Source organism: Podarcis filfolensis (assembly GCF_964270895.1).
Source record: "Podarcis filfolensis genome assembly, chromosome: 12".
In the NCBI taxonomy this organism is placed as follows: Eukaryota; Metazoa; Chordata; class Lepidosauria; order Squamata; family Lacertidae; genus Podarcis; species Podarcis filfolensis.
This window is the reverse complement of record NC_139614.1, coordinates 22,337,049-22,349,474: the sequence shown is the minus strand read 5'-3', so window position 1 is coordinate 22,349,474 and position 12,426 is coordinate 22,337,049. Positions and strand designations below refer to the sequence as shown.

The 12,426-nt window shown below is 41.8% G+C and overlaps 1 protein-coding gene across 1 annotated transcript in view; it reads right to left on the bottom strand.

Moving 5' to 3' along the window:
- HIBADH (3-hydroxyisobutyrate dehydrogenase) overlaps positions 1-12,187 on the bottom strand; it is a 71,438-nt gene extending 59,251 nt beyond the window's left edge. The window contains exons 1-4 of the mRNA XM_083578854.1: positions 12,016-12,187; positions 7,113-7,273; positions 5,495-5,604; positions 2,817-2,938 (exon numbers count right to left, since the gene is read on the bottom strand). Coding sequence (XP_083434980.1) covers positions 2,817-2,938; positions 5,495-5,604; positions 7,113-7,273; positions 12,016-12,097 — 475 coding nt within the window. The 5' untranslated portion in view covers positions 12,098-12,187. The remainder of the gene's footprint in view (positions 1-2,816; positions 2,939-5,494; positions 5,605-7,112; positions 7,274-12,015) is intronic.
- Positions 12,188-12,426: the final 239 nt, after the last annotated feature.

Below are 12,426 nucleotides of genomic sequence, written 5' to 3'. Positions count from 1 at the left end.
ATTCTTTAAAGCTTGTAAAATAAGAAGTCTTTAACAAGCTCCGCTGCCTACTGTTTCAATCTTCTAGAAAGCATTTATACAAGTTAGTAAAAACGACTCTATTCAACATATGTTATTTTCTCCAATGAGAAAAAAAAATGCACACAGATGCACTCATGCATGCATATATATATATATATATATATATATATATATATATACACTCTTAAGATTCCTTAAAGGACACATTCGTTTGACACAAGCAACTGCTGCAAATGCCACATTAGTAACATGATGTGTACAAAGAAGCTCTTATGCATACAAGGCCATAGAGGAGTCACTTTCTTCGTTCTCAGTTTACACTTGTCACTACAGCGTCAATAAATGACTTAACATATTCCAGTTTCCCTTCAGGCAGGCGAGATGCAATTGGAGGGGAACCTATCCAGGCAATATGGAGAACTTCAAATTACATTCGCCTACAGAGGTCAGCTGCTTGTACAAGGGAAGATGGTAGAAAGTACCAATGGAAAATAAAGACAGAAATAACGGAGACCAGTGTACAAACATAGCTCTCTCTTGAATAGGGCAAGTGAATGATGCGTATTTGCATAGTGTTACATTGTGGGAAATGCGAACCTAAGAAACTGGATTTTCTCCTACAGATTGAGCCACAACATGGCTATCTGCCCTCTCTCTCTTTTTTCTAGGTTTGCGCTGAATAAATGCCTTTTTCCTGTACCTTTCTTGTCTCTCCACCATTACTGTAATCAGCTACTTGGGTTGGCAGCTTGCCACACTGCTGCTAGCCTATATTTTCTTATATTGATTCTACTCCTGTTCATACTCTGACCTTAATCCAGATTCAGCCAGATACCTATACCTTCTCCACTATCCTTTTAAAATCCACAATTAGGCTAAATACCTTTATTAGAACCAACCAAAATGTCACCAAGCCATAAACAAGCTATTTAGTTTTCCGGCTTGCAGAGGTTTATCTAGAAGCGGGAGGTCATGTAACCCCACCCCAACTGCCACAAAATAAAAGTCCCATTTTCAGGCGGTCGAAAGTAATCTTCTGGTTTTGATATCATCTGTGGCATGGGTAGGCAAAATAAGGCCCGGGGGCCGTATCCGGCCCAATCGCCTTCTATATCCAGCCCGCGGACAGTCCAGAAATCAGCGTGTTTTTACATGAGAGGAATGTGTCCTTTTATTTAAAATGCATCTCTGAGTTATTTGTAGGGCATAGGAATTCGTTCATCCCCCCCCAAAAAAAACATATAGTCCGCCCCCCCACAAGGTCTGAGGGCCAGTGGACCGACCCCCTGCTGAAAAAGTTTGCTGACCCCTGATCTATGGCTAAACTTGGTATCCTCTAAGATACACAAAAAGCAGGGGAAGTTGTGTTGCTCCATTAGAATAAATTAAAATTTTAGTCAGGCAATTATTCGAGGGCGACCGTAGCTCAGTGGTAGAGCTATGGGTCCCTGGTACTAGGATGGGAATTTCAATTCCTGGTACTAGGATGGGAATTTCCCATCTGAAATAATGGAGAGCTGTTGCAAGTCAGAGTAGGCAATACTATATGGACCAATACTGAGCCTCTACGTATAAAGAAGCTTCCTATATCCCTAGGACTAACCAAAATGTCACAAACAGAAGAGTTTCAAAACTTTTCTTCAAGTTGAAGGGTAAGAAAAAGTGTGGAGGAGAAGAGCTGGCTTGACAGTAAAGCCAGTAAATTGTTCAAAAGCACTGTTTACTAACATATACTATCCTTTTTATAGGTTCGTTTGACTTCCAACCTGGTCAGTGGCGTTACCTATTATGCTCTTCTGTGTAAGACAAGCAGTTAAAGTGGTACCTTGTTTACTGTAGAATTTCAAAAGTACATTGACATCTGCAAATATCAAAGGTTTCACCAAGGCAAAATGAATAGACAACAACTTTCAACCAAAAAGGAGGTATCACTGGACAAGCCTCAGTGAGGTACTTCTACAGTGGTACCTCAGGTTAAGTACTTAATTCGTTCCGGAGGTCCATACTTAACCTGAAACTGTTCTTAACCTGAAGCACCACTTTAGCTAATGGGGCCTCCTGCTGCTGCCACGCCGCCGGAGCATGATTTCTGTTCTCATCCTGAAGCAAAGTTCTTAACCTGAAGCACTATTTCTGGGTTAGCAGAGTCTGTAACCTGAAGCGTATATAACCTGAAGCGTATGTAACATGAGGTAGCACTGTATTGTTAAACCTCCAGCTTCTATATGAATTAGACAATGTCTTCTTGTAAAGAGGTTGAGGAATCCAGTATACCCAAAATACCAATTTTTGTTGACTCCATCAATCTTTTGCTGAATTTGCTGGATTCTAAGTCTAGAGAAACAATCCTTTATAGTAGTACATTCAAATTCCCTGTTTCATATTGCTGACCCTCTACTTTACAAGCTTCCAATATACTAAGTGGGAAAATTACCAGCTCGATAATTTGAAGAGAGAGAAAATACAAAATATGCGGTATGAGGACCCACAGAACTTGTCCTATGCATCTGATGATTTACACTTGTTTTCAGTGAATTCCAGCTCCTCATGCCGCATGGCAAATTTCTTTTCAAACAGAGGGGACTATTAAAAGTAGTTTGTAATGTGATGAGCAGGTCAACAGAGACAGTAATCATTTTACTCGGCTAGCATGAGCCTACATATCTTTATGAATCTTGGATATGAAAACTCAGGGTTCTTTTTTATTTTTTCCTAATGAGTAGTACGTATAGAGGCCAGCCTTCCCTAACCTCCAACATCAAGTAAAACACAAGTTTAGGGGGGGGGGGACTTACCACCAGAAACAGGGGCATCCATAAAAACAGCTCCCATTTTTTCAGCTTCTTTAGCTAGATCTTTTGAAACTGCAGGATCAATAGTACTGGAGTCTATTAGCAAAGAACCTTTTTTCACTTTCCTGAAGAAGAAAAAGAAGAAGCAAAAGACGAATAAGACAGAGAGCTTTGTAGATATGTAAAAAAGTCAACAAAATTAGCTTAATTTTTTTACTGATACCATCTGGCCTAGAGGCAACACAGCTTGAGTACAGAAGCTGGCACAATCAAATGAAGATCATCGCAGATATAAAAAAAAAGTATCAATGAGATCTTCAATACAGATATGCTATTTCATAAATTCACATTGGTAATTGGCTATAACACAATTTACCAGGGCATTCTGCCACTGACCTTAGGTGCCCATACTTGGAACAAAGGAATTTCTAAGAGATGCTCCTGTGTGAATCTTCTAAGTTACAATTTATCAAGATGGTCAACTCTATCTGAATAGAGACAATGGTTTTCTTTCCCACTGCAGATGTTAATCAAAATAATAAGCTTGGCAATGCTGTTATCACTGCTGTTGTGAAGGGCCAGTGCTTCTCTTGCATATCTTCTGGCCTGGTACACACAAAGTTTTACTTAATTATAAACTATGGTTTAATGTGAATGATCAGCACACTGACGCTGCAAAAACATCCCCACTTCTCTCCCACCTTCCCACCCTCCCGCCATGAGCACAAAACAAACCAGCAGCTGGTGTCACGCTACATGTGAACCAGAGCAGCTTCACAAACAACAGGAAGCCAGCCTATGGTTTGTTTCCTGCCTGACATGGCCAATTCAGCATAAGTGAAGCAGAGACTGTTGAGCAGCACGCACAGCACACTGCTCATTCGTGTTAAATCAGGCAGTTTTAACTATGGTTTAAAGTTAAGTGTAAACTGAATTCTTACCATCTACACTTCCTGCATTTAATTTCCTTTGCATTTCATTCACTTCCGAGTCCACGGTTTACAACTCTTTCCTCCTCTTTTATAACCATGTGTTATACACCTGCAACTGAGGATTATGCTTCATGCATCTGATGAAATGAACTCTAGCATAGTGGTACCTCGGAAGTTGAACGGAATCCATTCCAGAAGTCTGTTTGACTTCCAAAACGTTCGGAAACGAAAGCATGGCTTCTGATTGGCTGCAGCCAATTGGAAGCTGCGGAAGCCCCGTCAGACATCCGGGTTCCAAAGAACGTTCGCAAACCGGAACACGCACTTCCGGGTTTGCAGCATTCAGGAGCCAAAACCTCCGAGCACCAAGGTGTTCGGGATCCAAGGTATGACTGTATATGAAAGCTTACGCCATGATAACATTTGCATCTCATGTACAAAATGTGACCGAGAGGTGATATAAATAAAAGAATAAAAAAATTGTCCAGTTGCACCTTAGAGACCAACTAAGTTTGTTCTGCGTATAAGCTTTTGTGTCTCTAAGGTGCTACTGGACAATTTTTTTATTTATTTCGACTGCGTCAGACCAACATGGCTACCTACCTGAATCAAGAGGTGATATGATAGACATCTTAAAATATTTTTTGAACTGCCCTGAGATTTACAGGAATAGGGCAGTATAGTCATACCTCATGTTACGTTTGCTTCATGATACGTTTTTTCAGGTTGCGTCCCGCGGCGACCCGGAAGTACCGGAAAGGGTTGCTTTCGGATTTCACCACTCATGCATGCGCAGACGCACAAAATGACATCACGTGCATGTGCAGAAGCGGCAAATTGCGACCTGCGCGGACACAGATGCGCCACTGCAGGTTGCATTCTATTCATGTTGTGAACGAGCCTCAGGAACGGATCTTGTTCGCAACCAGAGGTACCACTGTATACAAATTTAACGAATAAAAATAAAGATATCTAAAATACTATTACATGGAAGATGGAGCAAGCTTGTTTTTTTGCTGCACAGGACCCAAACTAATGGATTCAAGTTACATGAGAGGAGGTTGTGCCTAACCATTAGGAAAAACTTTTTGATGGCAAGAGCTGTTTGACAGTGGAATGGACAACCTCAGAACATGGTGGACTCTCCTTCATCGGAGGTTTTTAAACAGAGGCCAGATGGCCATCTGTCAGTGATTTCTGCATTGCAGACAGTTGGACTGGATGACCCTTTGGGTCCCTTCCAATCCGACAATTCTATGCTTTTGCTGCAGCAGCCTAAGATGGCTACCCCTGGTTCTGAACAATTTTCTTCAAAGTCATCAAAATATCAACTTGTGTTATTAGAAATTCCTTACAATCTCCCCTTTGAGTTTCAACAGGGAAAAACACACACATGAAGGATTAAGATAATGGACTTCTAGCTATTATTTCTTTCCAGAGTACTGCAAGAGCAGCAAGATGTTGCATTTATATACTAACGGGGATTAGTGCTCAAGTTTGGGGACAGACATGCATCTCTAGGAGTAAAAGTCTATTGCCAAATGCAGTTTGTTGCCATAGGGGCAGCAGGGAATTGTTTGCACACACGGATAGCTGATAGACACTATGTGCTTAGCAACGTTTTAATTCAGCAGGCAAGTAGAAAATGAATGCAAATAACACTCTAGGCAGAATGTAGCATAAAATGCTTTATTTTATTATTAAGCTTAGAAATGGGGGAGAGGAGGGAAGATAAGAGGAAATTCTCACTTCAGAATTCCATTGGAGCCTACGTAGACTTCTATTGCATTAGCATTAGATGGAAGCATCGTAATAATCCTGTCAGCTTTGTCCGCTACATCTGCTGGGGAATCTGTCACCTTTCAAGAAAAAGGGCGTAAGAAAAAGATCAGTGTTCTGTTGCCTGTTGAAACAGAAGTTACCCTTTCATGTTTTATCGTTTCAACCTTTTAAGCAAGTATTACAAGTACTTCAGTAGAACGGAAACAGCGCCGTGTAGCTAAGCCACAGAATCAGATGCGACAATGGAAGGGTGAAATCTTGCCATATCCTCCCGCTCCTATGAATTTTAACAAGAGACAGCACAAAGATGTAACAGCTGATTGGTTAGGAGGAGGGCATCATGGGTACAGGCAGAGTACAAGTGACAGCAAGAACCCTTTATTTCAGGCATAGGCAAACTCGGCCCTCCAGATGTTTTGGGACTACAACTCCCATCATCCCTGACCACTGGTCCTGTTAGCTAGGGATGATGGGAGTTGTAGTACCAAAACATCTGGAAGGCCGAGTTTGCCTATGCCTGCTTTATTTGTTCCATGATGCTAATTACTTCACTGTTAATCAAATCATCATTACCATATATGGTGCCAGCATTTCCCAAAATAGGCACATACATTTCATCTTAAGACATTCTAGTCAACTATAGCTTATACTTATAGTCCATATAGTTACAAAAAGGGGAAAAGAATGGGTTTAACCATCCAGGTTGGGAGCTTGTGACCCTCAATGACCAAAGGTTATGGGGGCTGTGGTCCAACAATTAGAGGCGTAGGGTAAGCAGGTCAGGATCAGGGCTCACTTGACCCTACTCAAGCCTTTATCCCTCTCTTGCTTGTGCACATTGGGTGGAGGGTGAACTATTACTATTTTGAACTGAGAAATAATACCTGAACTTCACAAACCACAGCTTGAGTCTACAGTGGTACCTTGGTTTAAGAACAGACATGTTTACGAATGATTCGGTTTACGAACTCCGCAAAACCGGAAGTAGTGTCCCGGTTTGCAAACTTTACCTCGGTGTAAGAATGGAATCTGAACGGTGGAAGGGCACCGGTGGTGAGTGGCCTCATTAGGGAAAGTGCACCTCGATTTAAGAACAGTTTCGGTTTAAGAACGGACTTTCAGAACGGATTAAGTTTGTAAACCGAGGTACCACTGAATTTTTTTTTAACTAGCCATGGGTGCCCACGATGTCTGAACCAGGGCACAATCACACCCCCACTCAGCCCAGACACTGGGATCCAGCACCAAAGGTTTTCTGGCAGTTCCCTCACTACGAGAAGTGAGGTGATAGAGAACCGAGTAGAGGGCCTTCTTGGTAGTTGTGCCTGCCCTGTGGAACACCCTCCTAGCAGATGTCAAGGAGATAAATAACTATACAGTTTTCAGAAGACATCTGAAGGCAGCCCTGTATAAGGAAGTTTTTAATGTTTGATGTCTTACTGTATTTTAACTTGTTGGAAGCCACCCAAAGTGGTATTTTTTTAATAACAATTCCTATCTTGAGATGGAATTAATGCAATTTCACAGCCCCCACCCCTACTCCTTATGAAGTAAGATTCTTAAAACAAGATACCGACTACTATACCTGTGAGCCCAAGTCTTGAAATTCTTTACACGCTTCTGGAAATACATCATATGCTATGACAGGGTACCCATGTTTTACAAGGTTTTTCGCCATTGGATTTCCCATGTTGCCCAAACCAATGAATCCAACAGCAGTTTTGGAGGCCATTGCCCTAGAAGACACTAAAGACAGTTCCAAGAGTGTCAGCATTAGTAAATGATCTTGAAATACATTTCCATAACAAAAACAGATTATACGGTTATTTGTGACCATCTACAGTAGCAATTTGATGCTGTTGTTCATTGAGTTCATACTGTTAATTATTATGTCATATATTATTAGTGCTATGTTTTCTCCCAGCTTCTCTGGTCCCTGCCCTGGCAAGAGTTTTTATCTGCTACTAATATGCAATTGAAGACATCTGTACTATTCCTGTGTTTTATAATAGCCACTGTATCACGCACAGATAAAATCTATTTATGTTGTATTTCAGTTAGAATTTAAACTTGCTTGAACTTGTTCTTGCCATTTTTTTCATCTTTAAGAAAACTTTAATAAACACAGAATTTTTTCTTATTCTTTAACAAATGTTTAGCCTAGTTTATCTTTAGAAACTCGGAACACCCAATAAATAATATTAATTTGTAATAGTTACCATTTTGAGTAATCTCATGAAAAAAAGAGATGCAAAATTATTTTAAGGTGTGCTTTGCGTGTTGCCTTTAACTCTCAGTTGCAGGGGCGTTTCTGCTTAAATTTCGTCATGTGAACGTAGTAATTCTAAAATACTTCCACTTGGTTACCCATCGTTCTTGGGTTACAGGGCAAACAGAATGAGTTCAACCTTAATATGGACTGGCAGGAAAGATTGTACAGATTCCACGCATAGCTGATCTCTTTTCTTTTCCTGACTGCCAATCCAGCCAGTTAGTATCAGCTGTAATTCAAGACACAAACAGCTGTCCACCAGATGTTGCGATGTGCAAACTACTATCTTATGGCAGTTTGTCTGCATGGACTAAAGATGCATTTTTAAAAAAGCATAATGGAGAACTTTCACACCACAGTTATTTAATGCCTTTCCCCAGAGTCTGAAAGCTATCCTCTGGTGTTAGTAGAACATTCATGAAAATTAGGTAAATGACAGACACTCAAATGCCAAGAGTAGCCATCAACAGAATTAGAACCTGTAGCACTACAGGGCTATAGATGTAATACAGAAAAAGTGTATTCAAGACCCACTGAAAAAAATCTTAGAGGCACTCAACTCTCAGTATTGCACCATGCAGTCGTAACATAAGCGCTAGCTACTAGGCATACATGAACAGGGAATGTTAGGCAACAGGATAAACAATAATTTCCTTTTCTAAATGAATACAATCCTAGCTTAGAGCTTGAATGCCATCTGTTCTCAGTTTGACTGCCAATTGTAAGAAACGTTGACTTAAAGCAAAATAAAATGGAGTAGAATCACACCAGGCATCATTATGAATGAATATCAAGCTTTCATGAAATTTACCAAACTGCTCAACCTCAACAGCGTATCTAAAGAAAAATAGCATTCATATTGAAAAATCAGGAAGTGACAAGAGTACATTGGAAGTGTTCCTTCTTATATCAGTAGCATCTGAGTTATTAGTCTTCAGATGTTAAGCTCTTTCTTAGCCCCAACAGAAGACAGATGCAGCTGCTCTCCACACGATATTGTTGGTGCCATGATTAATACGCCAACATCTTGTATCAGACTTCCTGATCAGAGTTACCTACGACAACTATCAAGCCAGCAGAAGATGTGCAAGCTGAGACAAACTGTTCTCTAACCACAGAAAGTTACCCGGAAGCAATATTATTACTGTATAAATATTTTTAATAAATAGGGCTACAACAGTTTAACAACAATATACAGTGGTACCTCGGGTTAAGTACTTAATTCGTTCCGGAGGTCCGTTCTTAACCTGAAACTGTTATTAACCTGAAGCACCACTTTAGCTAATGGGGCCTCCTGCTGCCGCCATGCAGACGGAGCACAATTTCTGTTCTCAACCTGAAGCAAAGTTCTTAACCTGAAGCACTATTTCTGGGTTAGCAGAGTCTGTAACCTGAAGTGTATGTAACCTGAAGTACCACTGTACAAGGCTTCTATTTCACACCTCGTATCACACAGATAGGGGACCTGTAGCTCTTCAGATGTTACTGGACTCCAACTTCCATCAGTCCCATCTAGTATGGCCAATAGATAGGGTTAATGGGAGCTGTGGTCCAACTATATTTGGAGGACCACATGCTCTCTACCTGCTCGATAGGGGGTTTGTGATGATAAAATGGGAAACAAGAAATCTGGCTTCCAGTCCTGTCACACAAAGATGCTGAAGTGTCCCCCCCCCCCCAGATATGGGGATGGGATAGTGAAAAGCAAGAAACCAAACCTTCTATGTCACATGTTAAATCAGTAGCCATACAGACAAAGGGGCATACACAACAGAGATGCAGGCTCTGTTCCAGATGTTGAGGGACTTCATCTTCCATCATCCCTTGCTAACTAAAACTAATGGGAATTGTAATCAAATATCTAGAGGGCTACGGATTCCCTACCCCTGCAATATATCAAATAGTGCCAAACATGGAGTGATTTGTGGAGAGGTCGATATCAAGGTCTTAGAGAGAGAAAGAGAAGAACAAGCCCTGTTGAATAACAGCTGTTATGGCTCCTGCAGGTGCAAATCCTGTCTCATTAACCTACACTGTCTATAGTGACTAGCAGCAGGTTTTCACGATTTCAGACAGCTCTTCTAGCACTATATAGGGATGCTATAGATTCAGCCTAAGACCCCTTACATGCTGTCTATCCCTGAGCTACAGCAATTGAAGGCTCCCGCATTTTTTAAAAAATGTAGTATTATTTATGTAATCATGTGACTTGATCACAGAACAGCCAAGGATGACTTACAAAGGACAGTAAACATAAGGAACAAGTTGATTTCCAAAGCCACTAGGAAATGAATGATGTGCAGCACCAATCCTATTCATGTTTACTTAAAAGTAAACACCACCACTGTGCTCTTTGGGGCTTGCTCATGAGCAACCATGTTTAGGATTTCAACTTTAATGCCATAAGCATAATAAGCTGCACAATCTAACAACTGTGTAAAGTGTGTGGATTTATGTCTGCATAAATACAGTTTAGAGCTCAGCTGGTAGAGTATGGGACTCTTAAGCTCGAGGTCCTGACTTTGAGCCACACATGGGGCAAAAGATTCCTGCATTGCAGGAGGGAGTTGGACTAGATTACCCTCAGGGTCCCTTCCAACTCTACGATTCTAACATGACCAAAGACTTATTGACACATGATGGCAACAATATATAATATATATGCAAGCATACATATATATGTACATATATATTATAACTCATTGCTTATACAGTAATTTTGAAGTGCTCAAAGTGCTCAGTGTATATTTTCCTGGTAACCCATAAAACAACCCTGTAAAGCAAGCCAGCTTTAGTATTATCATATTACAGATCTGGAGATGGGATGAGAAATGTTTTCCCTAAAGTCGGTGCATGAGTTCATGACAGAGGGGCATTTTGAATTACGGACTTTTGCACTCATAGGGCACAGTTTTAATGATACAGAACTTCTATACACGTTCTACTGAGAACCCATTTAATTTATTGAAATTCACTATTATGCAGTCACATGTTGTTCTATTCAAAGACACTAGGAATTGAAATCATTTGGGAAGTTAAACAAGCACCACTGTATGTTGGATGTCAATAGTTTCACCCAATAAAACAAGTTGGTTTATACAAAGCCAGGCTTTTGCTAGTAAGACAGCATGCAAGTCTTTTGAGAGCACAGAGCTCCTTATCAAAAAGAATGGAAAAATACACAGAGAGATTGATTAAGGACAAACGAGAGGGCTTTAAAACATTTTCTTTTATATTATTTGGTGTTACTAATAACCTAACTAGGGCAGACAAGTAAAAGCATTCAATTAAACTTGCTCCTTTAAAGATGAGAAACTAACCTGCAATCTTAGATACTATACACTTATCTCAGAGCAAACTCCATGGAGATCAGATGTTGGCTTGTGCTGTAGTATGAATATCGCTTGTGCAAACCCAGAAGGTTATGGCTAACTTTACAAAAAGGATAGTGTACATGGTACAACAACACTAACCACACCTGTACCAAGTTTTACATGTATGTATAAATCTGTCCAGGATCACAGCAATTAATAAAATGCCTAGTTCTCTGCGAGAAAAATAATCAGTATTATGTGAAAAGCAAATGTGAGCAGATTATAAATACCATTAACTTGATACGTTAGGTCACTAGCGTCACATAAACTTTTGTGGCCTGTTTTAAACACGGTGCACGTTATTTTAAGTAAACATGTTAAAGTATTTATTACATCGGCCTTCTCTTCAGCCGACCGTACGTTCTGATATTAGCCCAATATAATTTTACAGCTTGTGTGGGTTTTAACAGCGCGGGTACAATACTTGTAAAGGGCGCAAAATGCAAGTCATACAACCTTGCCTTTCCTTCTGATCGGCACCTTGCAAGCCTATGCAAACTTTAGACCAGGAGGTTGAAAAATAAAAGCAAACATAAAAGCAGGCTAGCTCTGGAGAAGCAAGACCCAGATGTCATCGTAAAGGAAGACTGCATTTCTAACGCACCATTTCTTTGCACCTGATTTACTGCCTATGCAGTTGCCAATAGGTTTGGGCAAAGGGCTGTCAGACCCCTGGACCTGGTGACAAGGCGAGGGGCTGTGGGGTGGAGGGGGAAACAGTAGCCCCATCTCCCCTCGGGGCTTCCATAGGAAGAGGCCAGGCCCTTCTTCTGCTGCTGCTCCTCTGCAAGGATCCGCCAGCAGCTCAGCCGAGCTCATCCCCGCAGCCCGGCGCTCCTTACCCATCGCCACGCTGCCCGCGCAGACCCTCCTCTGCCTGCGCAACCAACTGGCGGAGCCTCTCAGCACCAGAGCCGCTGCCATGCTGCCTGCCCGCCTCCGCGCCGCCGCGACCTCCAGCTCAGGCGCCGCCCACCTCCGCCCGCCGCTCCCCTTCGCTCTCACTCGCGGCCGCCGAGCACGGGAGGAGGCGGGCGGCGAGAGTGGCGGCCTCGCCAGCCAACCGCCGCGCCCCACGGGAGGCCGAGCGCCAATCGGAGCCAAGCTGCGCCCGGCTGTGACCCGCCGGGGCTACACCCACCCAGACCCAAGCAGAGGCAGCAGAGCAGTTTTTTTTCCCCCTTAGAGGCAGGGATCGCCCTGCTGGGAGGATCTAGCCTGGATCCCTCCCTTAGCCGGATGAACCTCCTCTT